Genomic DNA, 13,456 nt, shown 5'->3' on the forward strand with positions numbered 1-13,456 from the left:
CGAGCGTCGTCGTGCGAGGGCTCGAGGGCTCGAGGGCGGGCCATTCGAGCGGGACTCGGCGGCGGGGCGGTACCCGGTGGATGCTCGCGTTCTGGCTTGCAGTGCGGGCGCGCTGTGCTCGCTGCGGTCAGATGCAGGGTGTCCGCATGCGGTCCAGGACATCTCGCGTCTTGTTCTCGGCCTGAAGCCGTCGTCGGAGGATTCGGGCCATCTCGCGGGCTCGCCCTCACCATCGCCGTGTCGCACCCAACATTGCCTGCTGTCGTATCACGCACTGACATTGCACTCTCTTTGCGCAGCTCGGCCGACCGCCTGCGCAGCGACTCGCCTGCGCCGCTCCCGGTCGCATTCGTCCAAGTCCGTCTCCCCACTCCTCGACTCTCCCGCACAAAGGGCGCATGCTGACCCTCGGTCACGCAGCATGTACCCCCTCGTTCCGCTCGCCGACGACCCGCTCCCTCCGCCCTCGCCCTCGTACACGCACTCGTCGGCCTCGTCCACCTCGCGCTCGCACCGCCGCCCGGCCGACCTCCACTCGCTGTCGTCGCGCGAGTCGGACTGGTCGTCGTCGTCGGACGCCGAGCACATCTCCGAGGAGGACGAGGGCGACGACGACGCGTTCGACCTCGTCAGCAGCGCCGAGCTGCCGCCGCCCGTAGCGTCCGCGCCTGCCGCACCTCCCGCCGCCGACGTGGCCTCGATCCGCTCCCTCGGCACCGCGACCAGCTCGAACGACAGCGCGAGCGAGTCGGCCGACGACTCGGACTCGCCCTCGCACATGAAGCTCAGCTTCCCCGACCCGCTCAACGCGTCGTCGTCGTCGGCCGCGAGCGACGGCGGGCAGGCCCACTCGGAGCGCGACCGCGGCGGCGAGCAGCCCGGGCGTACCGCCAACCTCGACGAGTCGATCCTTCTCGACGGCGAGGGCGCCTACTCGCTCCTGCTCGACGCCCGCACGGCACCCGCGTCGTCGTCGGCGGCCGACGAGGCCGCCGAGCCCGACTCGGGGTCCGGCCTCACGAGCCCGCTCCTCCGCGCCCAGGACGAGCCGCCGATCGGCGTCGACAGCGGCGACGAGGACGAGCAGCGCGTGCGCGCCGTCGAGGGCGGCGTCGGAGAGTGGGTCCGCCGCACACGCCTGAGCGCCAAGAAGCGCGAGCAGGGCATGCGCGAGCGCGGCGTGCAGACGGTGCGCAGCGTCGAGGGCGACGGCGACGACGTCAAGCTCGAGCTCGAGAGCTCGGTCCTCAGCTCGATGGCCGGCAGCTCGCTCGTGTCGAGCCAGGCCACCGTCGTGCCTGCCGCGGCCCAGGTCGCCGTCGCCGCGCCCGAGCTCGTTGAGCCGCCCGAGCAGCGCCCCCTCGCCAGCGAGCCTCTCTCTCCCGTCGTCGAGGACGCGACCGCCGCCGTTCAGCGCCAAGTACGCCGCGACGCCTCGCACGCCCTCTTCCAGCGCCGTCGCACCCTCCTCGCCGTCGCGCTCGCCACTACGCTCGCCCTCTCGGCGTCGATCTGGCTCGGCCCGTCGTCCGCCGGTCCCGGCGTCGTCGTCGGCACAAGGGCCTGCGAGCGGGACGGCCCTCGAGCGGGCGCTCAGGCCGTGCGCCCCGACGTTGGCCAAAGCCACCCGTCTACCGCCGACGCCCCTACGGCGGCTGCCTGGCTCGAGACGGTCCTGGGCGACGTCGTGTCGCCGTCGCCGTCTGCTGGTGCCGCCGCTGTCGAGCCGGCTGCGGCGTCGCCGTCGTCGCCTCCGTCGCCTCGGCGCAAGCTGTTCCCAGTCGCCGAGCCGGTCAGCCCGTCCTCGCCGGCCAAGCCCGAGCCGTCGACGGCCGCAGCGCCGGTCCACGTCCACTCGAGCACCCGGCCCTGCGCGGCTTGCGCCCTCGCGACCCTCTCTGCCGCCCCTCGTCGCGCCGTCGTCCCCTTTGCGCCGGCCGTTCGCGCCCCGACCGCGACGGCCGTCGCCCACGGCAAGCGCTGCGGCCACCCTCGCCCGAGGCGCGCGCGCGTCGAGCTCGGTACCGGGCCCGGCGTCGAGCAGCAGGGCGGCGCCGAGGAGGAGACGGAGCGCGTCTCGCTGTTCCGCGAGCCGGCCGCCGTCGCGGACTCGCCCGTCGACGCGCCCGAGGCGCAGCAGCTCCCGCCGCAAGCTCGTCGCCTCCAGGACCGCGTGCACGACCTCGTCGTCGAGCGCCTCGCCCGTGCGCAGCGCGTCGTCCCGCCCGCCTCGCACGCCCATGGCGTCGCAGACCGCGCCGGCCGCCTCGCACGTTCGACGGGCGCGCTCGTGACGCAGTCGACGCACGCCGGCTTCGCGGCCGTCGTCGAGCGCGCTCGTCGCCTGAGCCGCAGGGCGCACGTGCGCAAGTCGGTGCGAGCGCTCGGCTCAAGCTCTGGCGCGCGCACTCGGCGCGAGGTCGAGCGCCTCGTCCGCTCGGTGCGCCGCGCTCCCGAGTTGACGCACGACGTGGTCGGCCACATCAAGGCGCAGTCGAGGCGCGCCGGGCGCGTGACCGAGGCGGGCAGGCGGGCCATGGTCGAGGCCGCGCTCACGGCCCAGCTCCCGCACCGAGCCCGTCGAGCTCTGCGTCGTCTCGAGGCGTCGACTCCTTCGCGGCGCCAGCTCAAAGAGGCTGCCTCGTCTCGCCTCCCCCGGCTCGACCTCCGGGCCGACCTCGACCTCGTCGTCGCCCGCATCCGCTCGTACGCCTCATCTCGCCTTGCCCGAGCCTCGGTCGGTCGCGCCGCCGTCGACGTCGTCTCGAAGCGCTGCACGGGCGCCGTGCAGGAAGGGGCCGAGGAGAGCCGGCGCCACGTCCGCCGGGCTGCGAGGACGGCGAGGCGGCTCGCCGAGAAGGTCGAGCGGCGCGTGGGTCGTCGCGAGCGGCGTGCCTGATGCGGGCGTCGAGTGCGTCCCCTCCTCTCCTCCTCTCGGCCATCGGGTGTCGCGCCGACTTGCGTTTCGGGCACTGACCCGCCATTCCTCGCAGCGTCTGACCACCTCCGCCGCACCTCGTCGACGGCCCTTCCTCGTCGCCTGTACTAGTCCCCCTTCTTTGTCCGTGTCTCTGTACTTGGCCCGCTCCCTCGTTGTCGTCTCTACCTCCCGCTTTGTCCCTCCGCCTTTGTAGCTGCCCCTCCTTTGCTTTCCTGTCACGCGTTCGTCGATTCATCACGCGCACTCGTGGCGGCGCGAGGCTTGCGAGAAGCGAGAATAGAAAGCCTGGAAAGCGAACAGTTGCGAGCGGTCGCAGGGCAAATGACCGTGCGCGGTTCGCGATGGGCGTTCACTGATTGCGGCGACCCATCCGTTGTGTGTTCTCTATGCATGCACGCAGGCAGCAGGAGGAGCAACCGGGCTGCGCTGCGCTGCCTGCTTGCCGGCTGCAGCATGGCGTGCGCTGCCAGAGTCGGTGGCGTTCAACCCGACATGACAGCCTGCATGCCCCTTGAGACGGTCTAGACGTCGTCAGAGGACCGTACTCAAATGCTCTGCGCGCTCGGCACAGCGAGGAGAGCTGTGGTTGCCAGGCAAGGCGCGTCGCTTCTGACCTTCCCAAGTTGCCGCACCTCGTGCTTTACGCCTTCCCCCACGAATCCGACAGCTCCGCCAAAGCGACAATAGACTCAGGGGATGCAGCCTGACAAATCCCGCCTTGCTCGGAAGCAAACAGAGCTGTTGCCGAGCACGCCTCGCGCCTCGGGCTACAAGCGGGCTCCCGCGCACCTCCCAAAAAAAGTCGGGAGCTTTCCGGACAAAAGTTGACCACGATGGGGCTCGAACCCACGATCTCCTGATTTACACACGATCGCCTCAGGGCGAACAGTCGTAGTCAGACGCCTTGCCATTGGGCCACGCGGCCGATGTTGATGGGCGCCGGGCTATGAGCATACAAATCAGGCCTGTGCTTGAACTGTCGCTGCAAAGGCGGGTGGGCCCTTTCCGTCCTTCGGTCCATCCGGATCCAAGCTCGCCAGGCCGAGTAGGAGGGCCGCCTGGCGCTTCTCGCCAACAACCGGCTGGGTCGGGACAGTGCTGCTCACGCAAACGCGGTCTTTGGCGAACGTCATGCGCAGGTCCGTCCTGCTGTGCTGTTCCCGGCGTGACCTCCTCCGCTCGATGCGTAGCAGGCAGAGCAAAAAGATATCCCCGCTCCCGGGATCGAACCAGGGACTTTCAGATGAACGTAACCGATTACAGTCTGACACTCTTCCAGCTGAGTTAAGCGGGGCTTGAGGCAACGAGCGGGCCTGGCAAGCGTGCCCGTCTAAGACCCAAATGGTTTGCACGTGCAGCTCCATGGGGAACAGCCCTCCTGACCTGATGCTCAGCACAGGGACCATTTAGTAGCATACCTTGATGGTAATGGAGCCAGATTTGCGATATTGCATCAGGAGCATGCTCAGCGGGACCGTCCCCCTGAGCCTGCACCTTCTTTTTCCTTCCACCCGGCCGTGACGCCGTCAGATTGGGCTGCCGCTGCAGGGCAGAGGAGAGTAAGAAGTCCTTTGAATGGTTAGCTAGGTTAGAAGTTGAACAGAGCTTGTGGCCCAGTTCCACCCTGAGCCTGCACCTTCTTTTTCCTTCCACCCGGCCGTGACGCAGTCAGATTGGGGTGCCGCTGCAGGGCAGAGGAGAGTAAGAAGTCCGCTGAATGGTTAGCTAGGTTAGAAGTTGAACAGAGCTTGTGGCCCAGTTCCCCCCTGAGCCTGCACCTTCTTTTTCCTTCCACCCGGCCGTGACGCAGTGCGATTGGGCTGCCCCTGCAGGGCAGAGGAGAGTAAGGAGTTCTGTAAATGGTTAGCTAGGTTCGAAGTTGAATGGAGCTTGTGCCCCAGTTCTGCAGAGGCGAACCTGTTCCTGGCGAGCCCGACCCTCTCGGACCTGAACCCTTTGCGCGCGCAGCTCCATGAGGAACAGCCCCCCCAACCTGCTACTCAGCACAGAGACCATTTAGTAGCATACCTTGATGGTAATGGAGCCAGATTTGCAATATTGCATCAGGAGCATGCTCAGCGGGACCGTCCCCCTGAGCCTGCACCTTCTTTTTCCTTCCACCCGGCCGTGACGCAAGGCGATTGGGCTGCCGCTGCAGGGCAGAGGAGAGTAAGAAGTCCTTTAAATGGTTAGCTAGGTTAGAAGTTGAACAGAGCTTGTGGCCCAGTTCCCCCCTGAGCCTGCACCTTCTTTTTCCTTCCACCTGGCCGTGACGCTGTCGGGCTGGGCTGCCCCTGCAGGGCAGAGGAGAGTAAGAAGTCCTTTAAATGGTTAGCTAGGTTAGGAGTCGAACAGAGCTTGTGGCCCAGTTCCACCCTGAGCCTGCACCTTCTTTTTTCTTCCATCCGGCCGTGACGCAGTCGGGTTGGGCTGCCCCTGCAGGGCAGAGGAGAGTAAGAAGTCCTTTAAATGGTTAGCTAGGTTACAAGTTGAACAGAGCTTGTGCCCCAGTTCCACCCTGAGCCTGCACCTTCTTTTTCCTTCCACCTGGCCATGACGCAGTCAGATTGGGGTGCCGCTGCAGGGCAGAGGAGAGTAAGAAGTCCTTTAAATGGTTAGCTAGGTTAGAAGTTGAACAGAGCTTGTGGCCCAGTTCCCCCCTGAGCCTGCACCTTCTTTTTCCTTCCACCCGGCCGTGACGCATTGCGATTGGGCTGCCCCTGCAGGGCAGAGGAGAGTAAGGAGTTCTGTAAATGGTTAGCTAGGTTCGAAGTTGAATGGAGCTTGTGCCCCAGTTCTGCAGAGGCGAACCTGTTCCTGGCGAGCCCGACCCTCTCGGACCTGAACCCTTTGCGCGCGCAGCTCCATGAGGAACAGCCCCCCCAACCTGCTACTCAGCACAGAGACCATTTAGTAGCATACCTTGATGGTAATGGAGCCAGATTTGCAATATTGCATCAGGAGCATGCTCAGCGGGACCGTCCCCCTGAGCCTGCACCTTCTTTTTCCTTCCACCCGGCCGTGACGCAAGGCGATTGGGCTGCCGCTGCAGGGCAGAGGAGAGTAAGAAGTCCTTTAAATGGTTAGCTAGGTTAGAAGTTGAACAGAGCTTGTGGCCCAGTTCCCCCCTGAGCCTGCACCTTCTTTTTCCTTCCACCTGGCCGTGACGCTGTCGGGCTGGGCTGCCCCTGCAGGGCAGAGGAGAGTAAGAAGTCCTTTAAATGGTTAGCTAGGTTAGGAGTCGAACAGAGCTTGTGGCCCAGTTCCACCCTGAGCCTGCACCTTCTTTTTTCTTCCATCCGGCCGTGACGCAGTCGGGTTGGGCTGCCCCTGCAGGGCAGAGGAGAGTAAGAAGTCCTTTAAATGGTTAGCTAGGTTACAAGTTGAACAGAGCTTGTGCCCCAGTTCCACCCTGAGCCTGCACCTTCTTTTTCCTTCCACCTGGCCATGACGCAGTCAGATTGGGGTGCCGCTGCAGGGCAGAGGAGAGTAAGAAGTCCTTTAAATGGTTAGCTAGGTTAGAAGTTGAACAGAGCTTGTGGCCCAGTTCCACCCTGAGCCTGCACCTTCTTTTTCCTTCCACCCGGCCGTGACGCAGTCAGATTGGGGTGCCGCTGCAGGGCAGAGGAGAGTAAGAAGTCCGCTGAATGGTTAGCTAGGTTAGAAGTTGAACAGAGCTTGTGGCCCAGTTCCCCCCTGAGCCTGCACCTTCTTTTTCCTTCCACCCGGCCGTGACGCAGTGCGATTGGGCTGCCCCTGCAGGGCAGAGGAGAGTAAGAAGTTCTGTAAATGGTTAGCTAGGTTCGAAGTTGAATGGAGCTTGTGCCCCAGTTCTGCAGAGGCGAACCTGTTCCTGGCGAGCCCGACCCTCTCGGACCTGAACCCTTTGCGCGCGCAGCTCCATGAGGAACAGCCCCCCCAACCTGCTACTCAGCACAGAGACCATTTAGTAGCATACCTTGATGGTAATGGAGCCAGATTTGCAATATTGCATCAGGAGCATGCTCAGCGGGACCGTCCCCCTGAGCCTGCACCTTCTTTTTCCTTCCACCCGGCCGTGACGCAGTGCGATTGGGCTGCCGCTGCAGGGCAGAGGAGAGTAAGAAGTCCTTTAAATGGTTAGCTAGGTTAGAAGTTGAACGGAGCTTGTGGCCCGGTTCCCCCCTGAGCCTGCACCTTCTTTTTCCTTCCACCCGGCCGTGACGCAGTGCGATTGGGCTGCCCCTGCAGGGCAGAGGAGAGTAAGAAGTCCTTTAAATGGTTAGCTAGGTTAGAAGTTGAACAGAGCTTGTGGCCCAGTTCCACCCTGAGCCTGCACCTTCTTTTTCCTTTCACCCGGCCGTGACGCAGTCGGGTTGGGCTGCCCCTGCAGGGCAGAGGAGAGTAAGAAGTCCTGTAAATGGTTAGCTAGGTTAGAAGCTGAATGGAGCTTGTGCCCCAGTTCTGCAGAGGCAAACCTGTTCCTGGCGAGCCCGACCCTCTCGCGCCGGCAGAGCACGCTGCTCGCCAGGCTGCGGCTCGACTTTGCCGGCCTCGCGGCGCACCTGCACCGCATCCAGCGCCACCCGACCGGCCTGTGCGAGTGCGGCGAGGAGGAGACTCGGGCTCACTTCCTCCTCGCCTGCCCCCTCTACGCCGCGCCTCGTGCTGCGCTCGTGCGTGCGACCGGCAAGGACGCCATGCCACCCCTCGCCACCCTCCTCACCGACCTCGCCCTCGCCCGCCCCGTCCTCAAGTTCGTCAACGACACCGGGCGGTTCCCTCGGCTGCACGAGGCGGTCAAGGACTCGGCGGGCACGGTCAAGCAGGGCGTCTAGGTGGACCTGAGGGACTCGGTGGACGTGTGGGAGGACATGGGAGGGAATTCCTCGTGCGCCCGACCGTTTCTCTCTATCCGCTGCCCTCCTCCTCCTCCTCCTCGCCAAACCTCATCCGCCAACCTCTCGACAACTCCGTCATTTCTCGGTCTTTTTCTTTCGTTCTTCTTTCTTTCGACTCGTTATACCCTCCCCTACATCCCTGTACACCTTTCCGTTAACCTCGACATCGACTCGACCACCTCCCCCCCCCTCTTCCCGGCGGTGGGTACCTGGACGGGCCTTCCTCACGGGCGTGCGCATCCACTCGCTGCCTGCCGTCGCAGCGCGGCCCTGGGCAAGCCATACCCTCGGCGGCCGCAGCTGAGCGATGTCGCACGCCCTCAGGTCCGTCCTCAGCCTCTTCCTCGCCGCCATCTCGGCGGCGGACCTCCCCTCTCGCCCGCGCGTTTGCCGCTTGCCGCCCGCCTGCGCGTCGACCCTGGGCCAGTCGACCCGCACGCGGCTGCCGCAGCGCAACGCCGGTGCAGCTGGGCAAGGTGAAGGAGTTGACCTCCTCCTCGTCGGCGCCCTTTCGGGTGTCGGCTTGGGGAACCGCCACAACTCGCCCATTTCGACCTCGTTTTCCACCTTTCTTCTTTCTATCGACTCGACACACCTTCCTTTACTACCCTGTACGCCTAGCGCAACCCTCCTTGACTTTTTCTTTGTCGTCATTGACACTTCCCTCCTTTGTTCGATACCTCCCTCATTTCTTGACCTCTCACGTTCTTTTTGAGCTTGTTTAGCACCTCTCCTCCCCCTCCACACCCTCCTCCACCTTCCTCCCCTTGGGCAGCGGGTAGCTGACCGGTCAACATGGGTCTGTAGAAGGCCTCAGGCGACTTGAAAATGGAATCTCTTTCTCTCTCTCTCTCTCTCGGACCTGAACCCTTTGCGCGCGCAGCTCCATGAGGAACAGCCCCCCCAACCTGCTACTCAGCACAGAGACCATTTAGTAGCATACCTTGACGGTAATGGAGCCAGATTTGCAATCTTGCATCAGGAGCATGCTCAGCGGGACCGTCCCCCTGAGCCTGCACCTTCTTTTTCCTTCCACCCGGCCGTGACGCAGTCAGATTGAGCTGCCGCTGCAGGGCAGAGGAGAGTAAGAAGTCCTTTGAATGGTTAGCTAGGTTAGAAGTTGAACAGAGCTTGTGGCCCAGTTCCCCCCTGAGCCTGCACCTTCTTTTTCCTTCCACCCGGCCGTGACGCAGTGCGATTGGGCTGCCCCTGCAGGGCAGAGGAGAGTAAGAAGTCCTTTAAATGGTTAGCTAGGTTAGAAGTTGAACAGAGCTTGTGGCCCAGTTCCACCCTGAGCCTGCACCTTCTTTTTCCTTCCACCCGGCCGTGACGCAGTCAGATTGGGCTGCCGCTGCAGGGCAGAGGAGAGTAAGAAGTCCTTTAAATGGTTAGCTAGGTTAGAAGTTGAATCGAGCTTGTGCCCCAGTTCCCCCCTGAGCCTGCACCTTCTTTTTCCTTCCACCCGGCCGTGACGCAGTCAGATTGGGCTGCCGCTGCAGGGCAGAGGAGAGTAAGAAGTCCTTTAAATGGTTAGCTAGGTTAGAAGTTGAATGGAGCTTGTGCCCCAGTTCTGCAAAGGCAAACCTGTTCCTGGCGAGCCCGACCCTCTCGGACCTGAACCCTTTGCGCGCCCAGCTCCATGAGGAACAGCCCCCCCAACCTGCTACTCAGCACAGAGACCATTTAGTAGCATACCTTGACGGTAATTGAGCCAGATTTGGGCCAGTGCATCGGTAGCATCATCAGCCAGACCAAGCCTCTCGGCCCCACTCGGACCCAACCCGTCTGCGCGCACAGCTCCATGAGGAACAGGGCTACTGACCTACAACTTGGCACAGGGACCATACAATAGTAAACCTTGACGGTAATGGAGCCAGATTTGGGCCAGTGCATTGGTAGCATCATCAGCCAGACCAAGCCTCTTGGCCCCACTCGGAGCCAACCCGTCTGCGCCCACAGCTCCATGAGGAACAGGGCTACTGACCTACCGCTTGGCACAGGGACCATACAATAGTATACCTTGACGGTAATGGAGCCAGATTTGGGCCAGTGCATCGGTAGCATCATGAGCGAGACCAAGCCTCTTGGCCCCACTCGGACCCAACCCGTCTGCACGCACAGCTCCATGAGGAACAGGGCTACTGACCTACAACTTGGCACAGGGACCATACAATAGTAAACCTTGACGGTAATGGAGCCAGATTTGGGCCAGTGCATTGGTAGCATCATCAGCCAGACCAAGCCTCTTGGCCCCACTCGGACCTAACCCGTCTGCACGCACAGCTCCATGAGGAACAGGGCTACTGACCTACCGCTTGGCACAGGGACCACATGATAGTATACCGTGATGGTAATGGAGCCAGATTTGGGCCAGTGCATTGATAGCATCCTCAGGTAGACCAAGCCTCTCGGCCCCACTCGGACCCAACCCGTCTACGCGCACAGCTCCATGAGGACCAGGGCTACTGACCTACCGCTTGGCACAGGGACCATACAATAGTATACCTTGACGGTAATGGAGCCAGATTTGGGCCAGTGCATCAGTAGCATCATCAGCGAGACCAAGCCTCTTGGCCCCACTCGGACCCACCCCGTCTACGCGCACAGCTCCATGAGGACCGGGGCTACTGACCTACCGCTTGGCACAGGGATCATACAATAGTATACCTTGACAGTAATGGGGCCAGATTTGGGCCAGTGCATCGGTAGCATCATCAGCCAGACCAAGCCTCTTGGCCCCACTCGGACCCAACCCGTCTGCGCGCACAGCTCCATGAGGACCAGGGCTACTGACCTACCGCTTGGCACAGGGACCATACAATAGTATACCTTGATGGTAATGGAGCCAGATTTGGACCAGTGCATCAGGAGCATCATCAGCCAGACCAAGCCTCTTGGCCCCACGCGGACCCAACCCGTTTGCGCGCACAGCTCCATGAGGAACAGGGCTACTAACCTACTGCTTGGCACAGGGACCATACAATAGTATACCTTGACGGTAATGGAGCCAGATTTGGGCCAGTGCATCGGTAGCATCATGAGCGAGACCAAGCCTCTTGGCCCCACTCGGACCCACCCCGTCTACGCGCACAGCTCCATGAGGACCAGGGCTACTGACCTACAACTTGGCACAGGGACCATACAATAGTATACCTTGATGGTAATGGAGCCAGATTTGGACCAGTGCATCAGGAGCATTGTCAGCCAGACCAAGCCTCTTGGCCCCACTCGGACCCAACCCGTCTGCGCGCACAGCTCCATGAGGAACAGGGCTACTGACCTACCGCTTGGCACAGGGATCATACAATAGTATACCTTGACGGTAATGGAGCCAGATTTGGGCCAGTGCATCGGTAGCATCATGAGCGAGACCAAGCCTCTTGGCCCCACTCGGACCCAACCCGTCTGCGCGCACAGCTCCATGAGGAACAGGGCTACTGACCTACCGCTTGGCACAGGGATCATACAATAGTATACCTTGACGGTAATGGAGCCAGATTTGGGCCAGTGCATCGGTAGCATCATGAGCGAGACCAAGCCTCTTGGCCCCACTCGGACCCAACCCGTCTGCGCCCACAGCTCCATGAGGAACAGGGCTACTGACCTACAACTTGGCACAGGGACCATACAATAGTATACCTTGACAGTAATGGGAGCCAGATTGGGCCAGTGCATCAGTAGCATCATCAGCCAGACCAAGCTCTTGGCCCCACTCGGACCCAAACCGTCTGCGCGCACAGCTCCATGAGGAACAGGGCTACTGACCTACCGCTTGGCACAGGGATCATAGAATAGTAAACCTTGACGGTAATGGAGCCAGATTTGGGCCAGTGCATTGGTAGCATCATCAGCTAGACCAAGCCTCTCGGCCCCACTCGGACCTAACCCGTCTGCACGCACAGCTCCATGAGGAACAGGGCTACTGACCTACCACTTGGCACAGGGACCATACAATAGTATACCTTGATGGTAATGGAGCCAGATTTGGACCAGTGCATCAGGAGCATTGTCAGCCAGACCAAGCCTCTTGGCCCCACGCGGACCCAACCCGTCTGCGCGCACAGCTCCATGAGGAACAGGGCTACTAACCTACTGCTTGGCACAGGGACCATATAATCGTATACCTTGATGGTAATGGAGCCAGATTTGGGCCAGCGCATCAGTAGCATTGTCAGCCAGACCAAGCCTGTCGGCCCCACTCGGACCTAACCCGTCTGCACGCACAGCTCCATGAGGACCAGGGCTACTGACCTACCGCTTGGCACAGGGACCATACAATAGTATACCTTGACGGTAATGGAGCCAGATTTGGGCCAGTGCATCGGTAGCATCATCAGCGAGACCAAGCCTCTTGGCCCCACTCGGACCCAACCTGTCTGCGCGCACAGCTCCATGAGGACCAGGGCTACTGACCTACCGCTTGGCACAGGGATCATACAATAGTATACCTTGACAGTAATGGGGCCAGATTTGGGCCAGTGCATTGGTAGCATCATCAGCTAGACCAAGCCTCTTGGCCCCACGCGAACCTAACCCGTCTGCACGCACAGCTCCATGAGGAACAGGGCTACTGACCTACCACTTGGCACAGGGACCATACAATAGTATACCTTGATGGTAATGGAGCCAGATTTGGGCCAGTGCATCAGTAGCATTGTCAGCCAGACCAAGCCTGTCGGCCCCACTCGGACCTAACCCGTCTGCACGCACAGCTCCATGAGGACCAGGGCTACTGACCTACCGCTTGGCACAGGGACCATACAATAGTATACCTTGACGGTAATGGAGCCAGATTTGGGCCAGTGCATCGGTAGCATCATCAGCGAGACCAAGCCTCTTGGCCCCACTCGGACCCAACCTGTCTGCGCGCACAGCTCCATGAGGACCAGGGCTACTGACCTACCGCTTGGCACAGGGATCATACAATAGTATACCTTGACAGTAATGGGGCCAGATTTGGGCCAGTGCATCGGTAGCATCATCAGCCAGACCAAGCCTCTTGGCCCCACTCGGACCCAACCCGTCTGCGCCCACAGCTCCATGAGGAACAGGGCTACTGACCTACCGCTTGGCACAGGGACCATACAATAGTATACCTTGACAGTAATGGGGCCGGATTTGGGCCAGTGCATCGGTAGCATCATCAGCCAGACCAAGCCTCTTGGCCCCACTCGGACCCAACCCGTCTGCGCGCACAGCTCCATGAGGAACAGGGCTACTGACCTACCGCTTGGCACAGGGACCATACAATAGTATACCTTGACGGTAATGGAGCCAGATTTGGGCCAGTGCATCGGTAGCATCATCAGCGAGACCAAGCCTCTTGGCCCCACTCGGACCCAAACCGGTCTTGCGTGCGCAGCTCAATGAGGCAACAGGTCTCCCGAACCTACCGCTTGGGCACAGGGACCATACAATAGTATACCTTGACTGTAATGGGTGCCAGATTTGGGCCAGTGAATCGGTAGCATCATCAGCCAGACCAAGCCTCTTGGCCCCACTCGGACCCAACCCGTCTGCGCGCACAGCTCCATGAGGAACAGGGCTACTGACCTACCGCTTGGGCACAGGGACCATACAATAGTATACCTTGACAGTAATGGAGCCAGATTTGGGCCAGTGCATCGGTAGCATC

The 13,456-nt window shown here is 61.5% G+C and overlaps 2 protein-coding genes and 2 non-coding genes across 4 annotated transcripts; 2 read left to right on the forward strand and 2 right to left on the reverse strand.

Moving 5' to 3' along the window:
- Positions 1-421: 421 nt before the first annotated feature.
- On the forward strand, positions 422-7,758 carry RHOBADRAFT_56623 (uncharacterized protein; the record flags this gene model as incomplete). Its single annotated transcript, XM_018418434.1, has 2 exons — positions 422-2,818; positions 7,435-7,758. The coding sequence occupies 2 exons, from the start codon at positions 422-424 to the stop codon at positions 7,756-7,758; spliced, it is 2,721 nt and encodes a 906-aa protein (XP_018267639.1).
- On the reverse strand, positions 3,767-3,866 carry RHOBADRAFT_t152. The gene has a single exon. It is a non-coding gene; the product is annotated as a tRNA-Arg (tRNA).
- Positions 4,151-4,235, reverse strand: RHOBADRAFT_t151. Its single transcript has one exon. It is a non-coding gene; the product is annotated as a tRNA-Tyr (tRNA).
- Positions 7,759-7,980: 222 nt separating the features above from the next.
- Positions 7,981-8,675, forward strand: RHOBADRAFT_67071 (uncharacterized protein; the record flags this gene model as incomplete). Its single annotated transcript, XM_018419169.1, has 2 exons — positions 7,981-8,432; positions 8,547-8,675. Coding segments are annotated over 2 exons (509 nt in total), but the record flags the coding sequence as incomplete, so codon positions are not given.
- Between the last annotated feature and the right edge of the window lie 4,781 nt (positions 8,676-13,456).

Source organism: Rhodotorula graminis (genome assembly GCF_001329695.1).
Source record: "Rhodotorula graminis WP1 unplaced genomic scaffold RHOBAscaffold_21, whole genome shotgun sequence".
Classification (NCBI taxonomy): domain Eukaryota; kingdom Fungi; phylum Basidiomycota; class Microbotryomycetes; order Sporidiobolales; family Sporidiobolaceae; genus Rhodotorula; species Rhodotorula graminis.